This window comes from Halyomorpha halys, unplaced genomic scaffold (assembly GCF_000696795.3).
Source record: "Halyomorpha halys isolate HHAL.00 unplaced genomic scaffold, Hhal_1.1 Scaffold691.1, whole genome shotgun sequence".
Lineage (NCBI taxonomy): Eukaryota > Metazoa > Arthropoda > Insecta > Hemiptera > Pentatomidae > Halyomorpha > Halyomorpha halys.
The window spans coordinates 378,384-396,099 of NW_027113417.1; the positions used below are offsets into that span (position 1 = coordinate 378,384).

The 17,716-nt window shown below is 30.9% G+C and overlaps 2 protein-coding genes across 3 annotated transcripts in view; both read right to left on the reverse strand.

Moving 5' to 3' along the window:
* Positions 1-107: 107 nt before the first annotated feature.
* On the reverse strand, positions 108-11,393 carry LOC106685426 (uncharacterized). The gene is made up of 2 exons (XM_014428081.2): positions 11,134-11,393; positions 108-5,356 (listed from the first exon to the last, which is right to left on the reverse strand). The coding sequence occupies exon 2, from the start codon at positions 5,270-5,272 to the stop codon at positions 2,672-2,674; it is 2,601 nt and encodes an 866-aa protein (XP_014283567.1). The 5' UTR covers positions 5,273-5,356; positions 11,134-11,393; the 3' UTR covers positions 108-2,671.
* Positions 11,394-12,875: 1,482 nt separating this feature from the next.
* The window catches only part of LOC106685427 (zinc finger Y-chromosomal protein), a 14,524-nt gene continuing 9,683 nt past the window's right edge, over positions 12,876-17,716 (reverse strand). Inside the window, exons 6-8 of one of the 2 annotated variants that reach the window (XM_014428082.3) lie at positions 16,332-16,388; positions 16,207-16,260; positions 12,876-15,387 (exon numbers count right to left, since the gene is read on the reverse strand). In XM_014428082.3, coding sequence (XP_014283568.1) covers positions 14,765-15,387; positions 16,207-16,260; positions 16,332-16,388 — 734 coding nt within the window. In that variant the 3' untranslated portion in view covers positions 12,876-14,764. The remainder of the gene's footprint in view (positions 15,388-16,206; positions 16,261-16,331; positions 16,389-17,716) is intronic. The other variant, XM_014428083.3, reaches the window with a different exon arrangement.

The window sequence follows — 17,716 nt, forward strand, 5'->3', positions numbered from 1 at the left end:
TAGGAAATAGGTTACAATCTTAGTTGCGGAGATGAAGCCGGCGGACTAAGATTGCTGGAGTAAGGAAAGGAGATAGGACATAGTCAAGGGTGAGCATATCAAAAAAATAACTTTTAAGAGAACAGATCGGCAGTGAACCTCTCTATCTCAAGTAGAGTATACGCCACCTGTGCCATGACTAGACCCAGGAAAGGAGGTGGATCTACGATCAAATTGGGGGATTTTGAGTCCCTTATTTATAGGTCTAGTCTATGCGGCTGTGACCGAGAAGCGGTCGGTACATGTCTGCTTGAGATAGGTTCGTGCATTGCATCGTTATCATTTATTATTCATTGTACAGATATTCCTAAGTAGTATGTACAGAAAATATTAATATATATAAATTACAATGTGTTTTTTACAAAATGAAATGTTTTATAAATTTGAGAGCTTCGTTGAGTCTCGAGGTGGAGCGCTCTGGTGAGTTGTGGTCCAACTACTTGCTCCCTCTCGCTACAACATATTAGATAACAGTTTGTGATTTTTTTTACAGATACGATTAACTTAGTTGAAGAGTTTGATAAATCTAATTTAAATTTCCCATAATTGAATCATCAACTGAAGCATTGTAAAACTGTTCCAATGGTCTAAATAAATAATAATCAAATAAAATAATTATAAATTGGACTTGTATTTTTTATGATTTTGAGTAGCGAAGGTATTTTTTAACTTTAATATTAAATTCATATGTTGAACTATCTTTGAATGATGAGTTATCTCTATTAGGTAATTTTTTTTTTAGTTAGTTGATGTGAGATTGTAGATTTTATAATCTTTTTCTATTCTGATTATACCTAAATTGGATTTATTATTATTAGGACGTTGATTGGTTGGGTAGCTTACTGATAACAACCATAATGAATGATGGTAAACACAGAATAATTAGAAAATATCAGAAAAGATAGAGACATAAATAGTGTTGAAAACAAAGTATAGACTAAGTATTATAAGAAGATAAAATCTATATGGGAACAAATAATATTACAATCAGGAAAGAGGAAAGAATAAGAAAATAATATACATGTCAAAAATCTAGTAAGTAAATATATGTACAAAATGAAAATTATTTAAATTAAAGTTATAAAAAGTGAGAAGGTAAACGTTCATGTATGTAATTATGGATGTAAATAAAATAACAGGATTAAAGAAATAGAATATAAAATTATATAAGCCAAAAGGAATAAATAAATAGGAACAAGAAAATTTAGTTTGTAAATATATGTACAAAAAAATGATTGAAAATTAAAGTTATTGAAAAATGTGAGAAAGAAGATATATATTATTAATAAAACATTTAAGTAAAATAACAGAATGAAATATAAAGTTATGTAAGCCAAAGTAAATGATGAATTACTAATATGAATAAAAAATCAACAAACCTCCTTCCTATCTATACTGGCCAACCGATCCTAACCGTAACCCTGAACTCCTGGACTTCTTTATACACTAAGGCTTAGGCCCTCTAAACACTTCCCTTTCACGCCTCGATAACCTATCTATCGATGAACAATATTGCTCGGGTGCCTTTGTGGACATAGAGCAAGCTTTTGACCGGGTATGGCATGCCAGATTGCTTTTCAAGCTCAAATCCATTTTACCCCAAACCTTATACCTTACTCTCCGCTTGGTTCAAACCTCATCTAGTTCCACCCATCCCTACAGCCCACCTAGAAGGTTGAAACGGCAGTGGCCAAGATACATATTAAAATAAAAATGAACAATTGGAGTTCTGGCAATGGTCAGATTCTCCACTCAAGTTGAATGTTTGCGGTTTTAGCCCACTTGCTCAGCCTCCAATGACTCACGACCAGTGATGCGGCGAGGGGGATGCGCTGGGATCTTTTGAGGTATGCTCTGCCCCTCACACATGGGGGATAGAGTGGGCTCAGGGATCCTCAGGTCGATGTTGTAAATATTGTATATTAGAGTGTAAATGTGACTAGAGACTATATTATTTTATCATTATGTTATTTTATTTTTCATACAGATAGTTTGATTATGTTTATTTTGTTTATTCTTCTGTTTGTATATATTTTAAGAGTTTTTTTTTTCTGTATTCATTTATTTAATTTAATTTATTTTATTTTAGTATGTATGTTATTGCCCACAACTGTGTGGCAGATTGTAATATCTATCAATAAATAAAAATTAGTAGTTTAAAAAAAAAAAAAAAAAATGTTTGTCACAATAATAATTTTTTTCACTTCTAGGGGCGGTAGCTACCAGCTACCTCCTGCCTCCCGCTGGGTTCGCCCATGCAAAGCAGTAAATAATAAATATGACAATAATTAGACGCAGCGAACATAACTTAACCTGGGTAAGGAAAAAAAGAAAAAATGGAGTAGGGGATTTTGAAATTAATTTTCATGTTTGTTTTTTTTCTATTTCATTCAAACTAATATAAAAAAATTAATTCTCAAGTTATCTTTCAAAACCACGGGTAATAAATACCTTGAATTATGAATCCATTCTATTAGAACTAATATAAAAAAAAATATTACAAAATAAAAAAAAAGAGTAATGAAGTAATAAGCCAAAGAAAATAAATAATTCATATAAGTACGACAGTATTTCGTTTTAATTTTTCTTGCATTATATATTCTATATTTTCGTAGCTTCGTAATTTTCATAATTAGATAAGATCATTAACTTGTGGATTATTTTCCAGATTGTCATAAAACCCTTTAAGATGGGAAACTTCAAAACTTTTGTTGAGGCTTTCTTTTAACAACTCCTTGTAAGTTTCAATAATCTGCTTGAGACTGGAAAACTCCAAAGCTCCTGGAGCATCGTTCAGACCCTGTTCACTGAGCCCAGAGGAACCCGCACTGCCATCCCCAGCCCGGCCCATGTCCCTGGGACTGTCTATTTTATCAAACTTACGGTTCCCATTAGTTATGTCGAACCTGTGGATGTAGACCCTCTGCTGGTGGCCATTGCGACCTCCGCTGCCGCCTGCACCACCAGAACCAGCTTCACCTCCCTCTCCATTGCAACAATTTACTTTGAACTTTGTTTGAGACCCAGAAGTGTTGACGATGATGACCCGACCTGCTGGGCCCCCAAATCCTCCTCTGCCACCGTCCCCTCCAGTTGCACCTGATGTTCCGCTGGTACCCGTCACATCCACCTTTTCCCTTTCTAAAATTCGTACAATGGGAATAATGTGCCTAACCACAATATGTACATTGAACCCACTCTCTCTCCATTTCTTCTTCTGAACATCAATATCTTCCCAGTCAGGTATATCGGGATCCAGGCCGTCTTGGCCATCCGAACCCCTGCCACCGTCCTGCCCCGGTCCACCTCGTCCACCGACTGCCGAAACCCGAAGATGTTCGTCATTGATGAACTGATGTCCTACAGCGACGAAAATCCCAGCTGCTCCTCCTGGAAGACCGGCAGATCCTCGTTCTCCTCCATTCGCTGCTTTAGGGGGCTCGTGAGCTGCTCCACTCCTTCCATCTAACCTTATGCAGGGCTCTCCGATAATATCCCAAGTTGGAGCTATTATAGTAAGTTGCAATTCATTTCCAGTTTCATCTAGGTCAGAGTCAATGAAAATTTTGTTCAAAGCCAAAATATCGATGCGTTTCGGTTTATAATTTTGGAAAATCCTTTTAATCTCACTTAGCTTAAGAAAACGACCAACTATCAATAATCTCTCATTTGTTGGACGTGATGTTTCAACATTATCTTTCAGCACAATATTTAATAAATGTTCAAATGTCTTTATTTTCGATTTATTTAGGATGACATCCTTTATATTATCGTATCCTAAATCATCGTTAAAAATTTTATATAGATTAGGATCTAAACTAATTTCACTCAATCTCACATCCTCTTCTTCTAAAACGAAAGTGTTAAAAGTGGAACTCATCTGTATTGAGTAGCTGGTTAAGATCGAATACAATTTGCATAGAAATTTGTACCATTTACTGGAATGATGAAAAAATTCTTTGACTTGAGCTATTCCTTGAGCCACACAGGAAGGATCCACTCTATGTCCTCTTTCACTGACAGTTTTTAAAAATTCTAATTGACGATACTTACTGGATATTTTTTTCAAATATATTTCAGAAATCTTAGAATCGATTGTTTTAATATTATCAATCACACGTTTAAGATATTGTTGAGAGTCATTATCCCTGTTCGTTAAAGCTTCTGTTTGTATGCCAGAAAACACTTCGTACAGTGATTCGAAGGTGGTCCTCCACAGTTCTAGATCAAAGTCTTCTTTACTCCTGTAATATCGTTCTACTTCGTAACTCAACCTAATAATATCCCCACTTACTTCCTCATTTATTATATTCACTAACTCCGTCACGTGATTGTGAGAGTCTGCTGATAAAGTGTAGCCGAAATCACCTTTTTCAGTTTCAATGAACTGAATATTGTTAAGGACGATCTTCTGTAATAGGTTTCTCTCTTCTAACGTTTCATCCAATTCACTTAACCTCCCAGCTTCCTCTGGTTTCCTAAATATACCTATCTTTTCATAATCTTCATTAACGTTTACCAATAAAATCTTTATGAATCTTATATCGCGTTCGTACTGGGAGCTCGATCCGTGTCCTTCCTTTTCCAAGTCTTTGAGTGCCGATAGCATAAATCCTGCAATTCCTCCTACAATTTTCTCATCGGAAATCCTTCCGTTTTTGTTATAACCACTGACTTTGGTCACCACCAGCGCTATACTGTTCTTGTATTTCTCAATATTCTTTATGAACTTAGTCGCATGTTTCACCATCTCCATAAATGGCGCCCTTTCGTTACCTTCCTCCACTGCTGCGTGGTGAATAGCGAATACAAGCTTGACCCGACGCGCGCCATCCACAATTGCGTTGATGAAATAGTTGGCAGCAATGTCATAAGCCGCACTTCTCGTGTCGCAGAAACCTGGACAATCACAGTAGACAATATCCGATATTTTATTCTCAACCAGACTTGGAAACACTGTCTTGGAAAAGATTGTAGAGTTATTACTAATTGCATCATCTTCATCTACGATTATGAAAGAAGTTCCGGAAGAAGTCGGCTTGGAATGCAATCGGTCAGTGTTCCCTGCCAAGTATTGAGCCAAGGTACTTTTACCAGTTCCAGTAGTACCAATAATCAGCACTAGATCTTTATTCAAACAACATTTAATTTTCTCATCACCTCTATTCAAAAGATCTGAAATTGATTTCGTAAGATCGCTTTTACAACTATCTTCAGTTCCTTCTATATGCATAATTGCATTTATTAAAAATGTAAACAGCTATTGCGTAGATCACAAGGTAGTAGTTGTTTTTGGTTTGTTGCAGAAGCTCACCACCTAAAAAAGGTATAATGAATATTTAAAGACAGGATATTTTAAATTTATATGTATTTATAAAAATCAAGAGTGTAGAGATAAATCATTCAAAATAACTATAATATCTTTACTTAAGTTTGCCAACAATTTAGCAATAAAAATAAATTTCTTTCAGTACAAAAATTTCTATCAAGTGTATAACTACTTAGAAAAATTATTAATCAGGAATTATCTTAGTTCTAAATTTTAAACATATTTAAAAGGAAAAATTGTCAGCATAATTATTATTGTTACCTTTCATTTTTTTTCTTTATCTTTATAACTAACGACAATTATACCAAATATATACCAACGTTACACTACATAAAAATAAATATTTTTAAGTCAGTAAAAATATCTCGAACAAGTACAAAATAAAAAAATATGTTCTTAGCAGATTATAATCAAATATTTAAATAGATTTTAATCTTCCAAACTCTGCCTACTAACATCATAACGAACAATGCACACAAATTTTAATTTTATTTTTTTAACACCTAATTTTAAACCCTCTGGTTACATCATGAAACTATTCTTGGGATTTTAGTCGTATGGTATAAATAAAAAAGGATATTCTTTCATGTCCCTTTAGAATAATATTATAGGCATCGAAAATATGCTTCAGTGCCTTAGACTAGCAAACAAAATTTATAAAATAAAAATGAAACTATAAAATATCATAAATTATCACTGAAATAATAGACTAGAAAAACAAAAATGAACAACAATAATTTACAAAAAATGTAAAATAAATAAATATATAGAAAACAGAAAAAATGAAATCATCTATCATATCAAAAATCATAAGGTAATTAACTTCTTATAAAATAAAATGAAAAATAGACCAAAAATCAACAAGATGGGGCAATTAATGGTTATATAAATATTTAATGCAAAGCAGAAACATTAGAAAAATAATAAATCCTTTTACAAAACATAAATCTTAAGGTGTATTCTGATAATAAAAAAAATAAGTAATGATGATTTTATGAACATATGAATATTAAATACAACTAATAATATTTATGTTAAATTTAAACTATCTTTCTATCCATTAAAACATTTTATTTGAAGCTTTTCAATGCTATTCTTAGTGTATTGGGTGGACAGGAGTTGATTAATCAACAATCCCTTCCTTCATTCGTGAAATTTCATAAGAAAGAGGAACGGATTTGGAAAGATCTGTCAAAGGTAGCGAGCGATTCGATGGACAGTTTTTATATACACTACAAGAACCCAGTAGAGAAAAAGGCAGTTATTTCACCCCAATTTTTTATTACTTTAATAAAATCTATGTATAGTTTCTAGTTAAAATTGATGACTATGTCAAGTATAGTTAGGGCGAATGAAAAATGGCGACTATTTCAAAACGTAAAAAAAAATTAATTTTTAATTCGGAATTCCACATGTTTAAAACTATATACAACGCTAATTAAATTATTATTGATAACTAAGTTAAAATCATTATAAAGAAGAGTAAAATTACAAAAATATGGCCGCTAAAACAACTTTTTACTTTTAATAACTCCCAAGATCCACTTTTTTAAAAAGATATATTTCTTAAAAACTGTACTGAAAAATTAGTAGTCAGTGAATTCATATTGGGAACCATTAGACGAACAGATGTCTGCTAGCACTCAAATTAAAGCTAGTTTAATGTATTATCCAGTTAATTTATAGGCATTTAATAATTTTTCATGATATTCGCCAAAATAAATTCACAAAATATTGATTTCTAGTCGGACAAAATTTGAAATGCAAAATATAAACAACTAGATATCAAAATCTTGTTAATTCATTTTTTAGCAAGTAATACGAAAAATAATACTCCTACGAAGATAAACATCATAAACTACTGAATAGTACATTCACCTTGCTTAAATCTGAGACATCTGTTCGTTAAATGATTCCTGACATTTAGTTTTCACAAAATAAATTCACTAACTACTGATTTTTTGTTATTTCATAATAAAACCTTGCTTTTTAAAAAACAATATCTCCAATACTATTGAACGTAAATAGCTCTATTAGGACTCATACTTTTCAAATTTACTCAACTTTAAGTGATATTCTATTAGGTTTTCTTATCTTTCTGGCAGTGGAGCTCCAAATGAAAAATTAATTATTTTTTTTAACGTTTTCCAACAGCCGCCATTTTTTGTTCCCCTAATCTAGGATTGACAGACTCATCAATTTTGACTTGTATATATAATCATAAACATACTTCCATAAAATAATAGAAAATCAGCGTAAAATAACTGCACTTTTTTTTTTGCACTCAGGTTCTTGGACTAATAATTTTCAAGTCTTTGAACGGATGTTGCAGAAATGTACTAAGCATTTTAATTGAAAGAGATTGCAGATGTAGGATGAACGGCAGAACTGGTTAATTTTGTTTACGTTAGATACAAGGAAATATTTAAGGCAGAACGAGGGTAAAGCCACTTCAACTCTTCATAAAATAGGGTGACGGAAGAGCCCCTCGGTACTCTAAAATTAAAGCAATAAATCAACCGTTTTAATTTTGCTTCGAGATTCCAGGAAACACTCAGTCATATTACGATAATATAAAGGAGGTATCCAGGAACCAATGGGTTTCAAAAAGAAGTGAGTGGAAAAAGTTATCATAGACATGTTTTTTTCAGGAGAGAGTTTGCCAAAGGTTAAAGGTGATTAAATTAATATAAATAAATGACTTTTGAAAAATATAGAAATAAAATATTTGAATCAACCATAGATTACATATTAGGGAAGGGCGGGCAGATTGGCCAGGCTAAGGGTTTTTGATTCTTTCTGCTACCTTAAAATCCAACCTTATCTAGTTCCACCCATCCCTACAGCCCACCTAGAAGGTTGAAACGGCAGTGGCCAAGAGACTTATTAAAATAAAAATGGACAATTGGAGTTCTGGCAATGGTCAGATTCTCCACTCAAGTTGAGTGTTTGCGGCTTTAGCGCACTTGCTCAGCCTCCACTGACTCACACGTGGGGGATAGAGTGGGCTCAGGGATCCTCAGGTCGATTGTGTAAATATTGTATATATTATTTTATCATTATGTTATTTTATTTATTTATTTTTCATACAGATAGTTTGATTATATTCATCTTGTCTATTCTTTTGTTTGTATATATTTTAAGAGAGTTTTTTTTTCTTCTTTTTGTTTTTATTATTATTATTTTTTCTTCTTTTTTTATTTTTATTTTATTTTTTAGTATGTATGAGATCATTCATCACTATTACCTATTGCCCACAACTGTGTGGCAGATTGTAATATATATCAATAAATAAATCTATCAAAAAAAAACCAAAAAAAAAAAACCTTAAAATCCACCTAGAAACTTAAAATATTGCAGTTACAATAATTGTTTATTCTACCCTATATTATATTAAAGAAAGCAATTTTTAGATAGGTCCACACTTTTCACATAAAAAAGCATCTTCAAGCTCAGCACCAACATAAAGTTCACGAGCCCACAAAATACATCCTGAGCATTTGACCCAAATGTCATTAGAAACTGAATTAGAGAACGTTTCAGCACAGTATAAACAATCAGCATAGTCGTTTTCATTTTATGTCTTTGAAAAGATTTATTTTAGTGGTCTTGTCATTAGACGCCTTAGCAGGTTTGTTAAGATTATTCTTCTCCTTTCTTTCTGCCAGCTATCGTTTTGATCAATACTTTTCCCTTTTTCTTCTTTAGCAGCTTTTTATGCATTCAAATTATTTTTATAAGGGCTTGGCCTATATACCACGGGTTGACAGCACTGTACAAGTTAATAACCCCGACTGGCCATTACGCCCGCCAAGTCCATTATGCCCGTCGTTCCCCCAATGTAGTACTACGCGAAAGAAAATCTGATTTTAATCTATTTCTGACTATGGAGTCCTTCACAAAAGTAGCCCCTTATTCTAAAAAAGAATTTACTCAAAGCTAAAACCACATATTATTTGTATGATGACACAATAATCGTGATAATGTAATACCAATACTGTTAATGATAAAAAAAATTAATATTTGAAAATGAAACAGGCAGGCCATTATACAATTACAATAAATTAATGAATTTTTTACTTATCAAATACGCTGAACCACCTAAACAAAAATGAGTTGAAAGTTCGTATCTATCTGGTTGTAAAATAAGTTCGTAGCGTTTTTTAATGGTGGTTTCAATAAAAATTTCAGATTCTTGTAAATATTTTTAATCAATTATGAATGACCCATTTTGATCTATTACATGTTGCCATCTTTCAGGTAATTTTTTTGCTTCCGTCCTCCCAGAACTTCTCAGATTTTTGCGCAATGAACTCCTCTATGTGCATTTTGCATTCCTCAAGCGAATTAAAGTGTTTTCCATTAAGAGAGTTTTGAAAAGCCCGAAATAAGTGAATATCTGTTGGGACAAGGTCTGATGAATAGGGTAGGTGAGGATCATATTCCAGCTAAACTCCAATTCCTGCCGGGTCTGCAAAGACACGTGAGTACATCAGCGTTTCTGCGATATCCCCTGTCGTAGACTGAGGGTTGTCTGTGACCAATGCTTGAATTTAGTCATTATCAACAGTTGAAGAACGACCCGAGCGCTTTGCGTCTTCCAAGTCAAAATTTCCTGTTCTGAACCGAGCAAACCACTTCTGGACGGTGATTTTTCCTAAGGCATTATTGTCATACACACTGCAAATTTTGTTAATCATCTGTGCAGCGGATTTTCCTTTTCGGAAATAAAAAATCATTAAATGACGAAAATGATTTTTTTGTCTTCCATTTTGAGCAAGCAAAATACCACTTAAAGATAAGGACTCTTCGGTTGAAACTGATGCATAAAATCACCTCAAATAATTCTTATTTAGAATATGTAAACATTATTGGCCAAGTAAAGATGATTTTATAAACCCAGAGAGGATTAAATTGAAATATTTAAAATGCTACGAACTTATTTTAAAACCCAATATATTATTACAATTTCTTTAAGAAAAATAAGCAAAACTTTGATTAATAATGGGAGAAAACTATTTGACAACTCACACAAAATAAAAATATTTTTTTTAACAATAAGATCGTATATTCAACGACATTTTGCATATATTATTAATTTTTTTTTTCATCATAAGATAGATTTATTTATTGATAGATATTACAATCTGCCACACAGTTGTGGGCAATAGGTAATATTGATGAATGATCTCATACATACTAAAATAAAAAAAAATAAAATAAAAAAATAAAATAATAATAATAAAATAAAATAAAAAACTCTCTTAAAATATATACAAACAAAAGAATAGACAAGATGAACATAATCAAACTATCTGTATGAAAAATAAATAAATAAAATAACATAATGATAAAATAATATATACAATATTATTAAAATTAATGAACATGTGTTGCTAGAGAAGTTAAAAATCAGTTAAGGAAGGCCAAAATAGGCACAATATAGTTTCAATGAAACTGACTTAACCCCAAACTAATACCTTAGACGTATACGCCCCATTTTTTTTTTTTTATTTTTAAATTACTATGATAAAATCGTCGCTAACATTTCAGATATGCATGACATTCCTTTTTAGCAGTTTAAGACATCTTTCGATGATTGGATCAAAACATTTTTTAGCTCGCGAAATTAGATCATTTCAAATGGTTGTTTAACTGTCAAGCATATGACAATTTTTAATTTTGACCAAATTTAGTATACATAATTCTTTTATTAACTTATCTAATATGATATCATAGAAAAAATCTTAGGTATTGATACTTACAAAGTTAAAGCAGAATATCACAATCCCCGACTGAATAACTCTCAAGCCCTTCAGAGCTATCTTATCTGGTAAGATGACTAATATCCTGAATCGATCGCTCTGTAATTTATTTATATATCTCAAATATGATTCAGTAATGAAACTTTAACTATATTTGGTAATGATAAATCGAATTTTCATAAAATCTTGTGAGCAGGAGTCAATTATTTTTTTATTCATTATTAACTCTTAAACGAATCCAAAACAATGATTTTCTACGATTTCCGTACAATAGGAATCTAAAACCTAATGCATTTAATCATTGAATTAAAGCTAATTATAAAATAACGTTTTTTCTTTTTCTATTGTTTTATGGCTATATGTACGTCAACATTGAGTGAAAGGGTTGGTTATTTACAAACACTGGAGTTACTAAATTGGTCTAGCCAGAGAAAGAAAGTCAAGATTTTCTGCCTGGGTCCTTCACAAAATAAAAATGAGCTGTTGAAGGCTTGGAAAAGCATTGCTACCAATCAACTTCAGAAAATATGGGTTACATCAACAAACTTCCCCATTGTGGTATAGTATCGAAAAAATATTCATTTATGAAATAAATTTTGAAAGGGCATTCTCAACAAGATTTTGAAAAAATCACTAAAACGTTTAAACAGTTTAAAAAAAAAAAATTGCTCTTGAAAAATAAAAACAATATTCAGTACAGGGAACAAGAGTATGTCCAAGTGAGGTAGTCACTTACCTTGGGGTAAGATTTGGAAGTGGATTTAATGAGTAGATCTAAGTCTTCTTGAATATTAACAACCACTAATACGCTACTCAGAGAGTACAGGTGGCGGGAATATTTGAGAATCGAACTAGGAAGATCATTAATACAGGAATTGAACAGAAGAGAAGAGATACTGGAACCGTGGTTTACTCATGAGAACATGGTAAGGAAGTTAAATAGAGATAAATTAGGAATGGCAAATTATATAACATTTAATATATTATACTATGTGATATAATGTACTTTTCAACAAATTAAAACCACTATCCTTTTCTAATAGCTCCATTAGCTGGCTCCTATCACTCCTGTCTGGTATAACTCAAACAATTTTAATTCGTAATCAACCCATTTTCTAAAGCAAAGGTTCCACAATAATGATGATCCTGACAAATCATTTGTGAATGGGGGCAGATAGGTGACAGAACTTAACCTCTATCTAATAATTTCGTATGGGGTGATATAGGAAGTTATCTATAGGAAATTAACCTGTTCTAACTATTGTGGAAGGATCAAGTTTTCATTATTAGTATAGGACTCTAACAGGAGTCTTAGGCGGACAAAAGAAAAGAAAAAAAGTTTTCATTATGTGAAACTTCCACGAAATAAAAGTGAACACCCTCTCCCCCTCAAGTCAGATTTGAACCAGTGGCCTCTGCAGTTATGACGTTGTTAGGGTAATGTCCTAACTCCATCGGCTACAAATGGCCCATTGGTAATAGCACTATCAAGTAAATCCTGATAGTACTCCAGCAAATGTCAGGTCACGCGATCATGGTGGCTGCAGTACAATAGCCTTCATTATCATTGTCACCATGGAATCTTTACTTAAGAAAGCATTAAGTCCTGACTAAGAATTTTCTTTCTCAAGTACAAGGTTATTTTTTAACCCAAGGTTTCAAATGATTATAGATAAAATTTGGGTAGTTGCAATCTGTAGAAAAAAATAATAAAATTAAACAATGTTAAAAAAAAAAATCACTAAATGTTAAAGTGCTTTATTTTATATATAGTATTTCGAAATAAATAAAGGTTTATGAACAATTTCTTTTTTTTTTTTTCTTTTTCTGTTACAGATTGAAAATAAAAATGTTAATTTAAACTTTGATGTATAAAAGTTTTAAAACAACTTTTATGAAAAAAAATATGTTTATAATAAAACTTTAACTCCGTTAAAATAATAATATAAAATAACATAAAAGTTATGTATACTTATTTTTTTATAATAAATGTCAATAGTGTGTATCCATTCCTGGTTACACCCAATCTTTGAATCAAAGAAAAAATGTTGTTTGATTGGCTGCCCTTAACAATGACCTGTTAAAATTGAATACATTTCAAAATTTCATAAACAATAAATGGTTTAATTTTATGTACACACAGTTTTTCAAGAGACATTGTGGCCAGAAAAGATTTTATTTTATATTTAAAAATATAATTTTGCAATTTCTTAATTAAAGATGAGCTTTGTTTATTGGTAAAATATAGATTGAAAGTTTATTTATGTTAAAATGAGAAAGAATAGCTAGGCTCTTAATATTTTAGAAGAAAAATCCAACATCCTTAAAGTATAGTGAAATAAAAAGTCAATTCGACATTATAACACCAGAAAAATTGGATTTGCATTTGAGTAATATCAAATAATCAATCAATAGTATTTAAATTGGATTTGAGGTATCTTAATTCATTAAATAATACCCAGGATTTTAAGGAGACACTTTCAAGCTTAAATTGAACTCTACTCAATCTTCGAAATCATAATCTTTTCAGTAAAACATGTATCATTTAAGATTTTTATTTTTTAAATATTTCCAAACAGAGGACAACAGAGGTCTAAGTGTTTTCCACAACCTGGTATCATATTTTTTATTTTCTCTAGAGTTTATTTTCATTGTTTAATCGAGGTATATACAAAGAATGTTATTACTTAATTCTAATAAAAATTTTGATATTAATCAACGGAAAAATATTTAAGAGGACATAATTTTACAAGAGTTACATTGCAATTTATATTTATTTTTTCATTGCAAAGTTAGTTAATTTTGTTTTGTAGAGTTTTTTTAGTTTTTTATTTGATATTCTCAAACTAATTGAAAGAAAAAGTTATCAATTGGCCATAACATATTACAAGGCAAAAATAAAAACTTATCAATCAATTCATAAATCTTTGTAATCGGTAAAAGTTTTATGAAGTTAAAAGAAAAGTAAAAAATGAAAAATAAAGAGCAACTATTCAATAAGATTTTTACCTCCAACTATCGATTATATATTTTTTCAATTAAAATGTTTTAAAATGAATATTTTTACATTTCAAAAATATAAATATTATATTTTTTTTTTCCACTTCCATAATCATATATCAACAAAAAGAAGAGACCACAAAATGATTAAGAATATTATATATTATTTATAAATTAATTACATTCATCATAAAGTGAATTAAACAAATTAATAAACTATTATAAACATTATAGACAAAGAAACAAAAAAATAAAATAAATTTACAATGCTTCTTATCACATCAACAACAAAACATCAAAAATACAGTTTTAATGTAAACACCTGAAATGGCTACCATTAAAGTAGCAATAATTTAATCATACAGCCACAATATGTATTAATGTACACACCCACACACATACATATATATACATATATATATATATAGAGAGAGAGAGAGAGAGAGAGAGACATTTCCTCGATTACATTAAGAATTTTTCCTGATATTTTTCAGTCATTGTTTGTCTAGAACACTAATTATCTTAATCTCAAAACAACATTGAGACCACAATGTTCTCACTTTATATCGAGTTGCACTATTTCGGCCACTTATAATATTAATGTTTATGATCTTAATGAAAAAAAGAATTTTCACGTTGTTGTTTGTTTTTCTGGTTCTTTTGTATGGCGACGCTTCACATGTCTCTTTATGTGATGGGAAAAGACAGATCCATAATTGCAATACGGACACTGCAGTGGCTTTTCATTGAAATGAACACTCATAACATGTCTTTTTAAGGCTCCTGCATGAACTGTTGCATATTTACAATGTGGACACTGATGAGGCTTTTCTTCAGTGTGAATTGACATGATATGCCTCTTTAAGGTTGTTCCAGTCACAGCAGTATAATCACAGTGAGGGCAATGATGAGGTTTTTCTTTCGTGTGCTGCGCCATGACATGAGTTTTTAAATTGAAAACACTTACAGCACCATATTCACAATGGGGACATCGGTGTGGTTTTTCTTTTGAATGAATTGACATAATGTGTCTTTTCAGGTCAGTACTTGTGACAGTGGCATAATGGCAATGAGGACACCGATGAGGTTTCTCTTTTGAATGTCGATGTAATGTGTGACTTTTTAATTTAAGACTAGTGTCTGATGTATAAACACAACAAGGGCATTTAAAGATTTTGGGTTTCGATTGCAGATCCAAACTCTTTTGTTTAGGGATCCCGAGATCTAGAGGGTAGTTCTGTGAATCTTCATTGCCTAAGACACAACAGAATGTTGTTTTAATAGAATTCTTAATTAAAATTTAATATATTACAACAACTTATTACATATTATAATGTTAGGCTAATATATAAAGACTATCATAGATAAGTGTTTAAATCCAGTATAAAAATGAGTTCAAAGTCATGGATTTATCTTTATATAGCAATCATATTTTTAATGTCTCCTGAATTTTTTTTGAAAACTGCCGGTTTATAAACTAATTATCTCAATCAGAGTAAATGTTAAGAGAAGAAAATTAAAGAAATCTTATATTATGTACCATCCTTAGTATGTCAATGGTTTATAGCACTATGGCACAGCAACGCAAAACAAATGCAGTCTTATACCACTTTAAGAATGTATCTTATTCTAAATTTACATTACTTTAATTCTTAATCATTTTTCTGAATAAAAAAACTGTTAGTTTGTCAATTTAATTTATATCTGTGGTTTCCAACCAGTGTTCTACGAGATTTGCTGTTGAAGAGTACAGAAACAAGTATTTTTGTGAGAATTTATTGTTAGAACTATTGTGTTAATTGTTTTTACTGATGTTTGGATGCTATCTGAAAGGCTTTAACAATAAAATCATTTTATTTAATTTTTAATTTAATAATAAACCAATCAAATAAATCTATGCATACTGGAAATCTAAGCTACTTTTCTATATATATATATATATATAACTATACTGACTAATGCAATGAGCAGATATCCTTTTTTCTGCCAAAATATCCACCCAAACATTTCATCATGCATTAAACTAGACAATAAAATCACTAAAAAAGTTAAATAATATTATTTATATCTTACCGCCACTAAGAGATTCATCTTTCTCCAGTTCCTGCTTGATAATAACTTCACAGGCTACAACAAGAATGCAAAATCAGTAAGTAATATTGATCATCTTCCTTTAACTTTCCTAGTGTAAAACTCACCAGGAGGTTCTTCATATTCTAAACTATATTTTACATCCTCATCAGAAAATACTTGGTCTGGAAAACAATAAAATACAATTGAACATTGTAAGGAAATTCCAATAGAACGTGATATTAATAATATTTTCATTTTTGAGTAAATTTAAAAATAATTAGTTTTTCAGCAATTAAATGAAGGTCATATAATATCAAATAGCTATGACTAGAAACGAAATAAAAATGTTGAAACCAAATACCAATGAGCTTCTCAGATGAATAAATTAATGCTAATTGCATCAAACTTTGAAACTAATGTTAATACTATGCATTTATTTACTTTTAAGCAGCAACCGTTTTTAAAACATCTTATTATTGTTTGCAAAGCTATGATGCTATTGTTAAAGATTTATTCACCACTCACGATAACACTTATATACTGATAATCTCTAAATTTAAGTATCCTTCCACTACATGCTCAAGGCTATCCAAAAGATACAAGAAAATATAGATAGCTTTAACTCATGGGCATTAAACAATGATTTGAGATTGAAGGCAGGAAAAGCTAAGGCCATTCTTATTGGTTCCAAATGACTCCTTTATTCCTTCGCTGACTTGTCCATAACAACCAACTAATTCACTTCTACTCCACAATATATAGAAAACCTTATTATTTCGAGTCACTTTCGACCAACACCTCTCCTGGAATAATCATATTTCCCTGATCACTAACAAATGCATAACTGTACTTAAACAATCCCTAAGATCCCATGATTCTATCCCTCAGAATACCCATCAGCTCCTAGTAGTATCCTATCTTGTTTGTCGACTGTGGTTCCTCGGTCCTGGAATTCTCTTACCATCTCCATTCGCCAATCATCATCCCTTCATTCCTTTAAACAACACCCATTTCTGCACTTACTACATAACCAAACTTCCACATCAATGTGAACAATGTGTATAGTCATATATTGATTAACATTATAAATTGTAATTTCACCCAATGTTTTAACGTAATTTTAATCTATATACTGTAACTTTCTAAAGGTTTACCAGATAATTAATATTAACATGTAACAATGAATTTATCAGTAGGAGACATTTGTCCCAGAATAAAATTATTTTTTCATTCATTTCAATATAAAAACTAGATTATTTCATCCATAAAGAATTGTAAAGATTGCACCAGAAATATGCTATAGTAACATCCTAAAAATCAATAATCAATTTAATATCCAAAACAGTCTCAACACTATTTATTTATTTGTCCTACGTTTCGGCCCTTCTAGCCATCCTCAGGGACATCTAAACATTTAACAGCTTATATTACAACTTCACTTTTAAACATTTACAATAACATTATTATTTATTATATAAAATAACATACCTTCAACATAAATTTCCTCTCA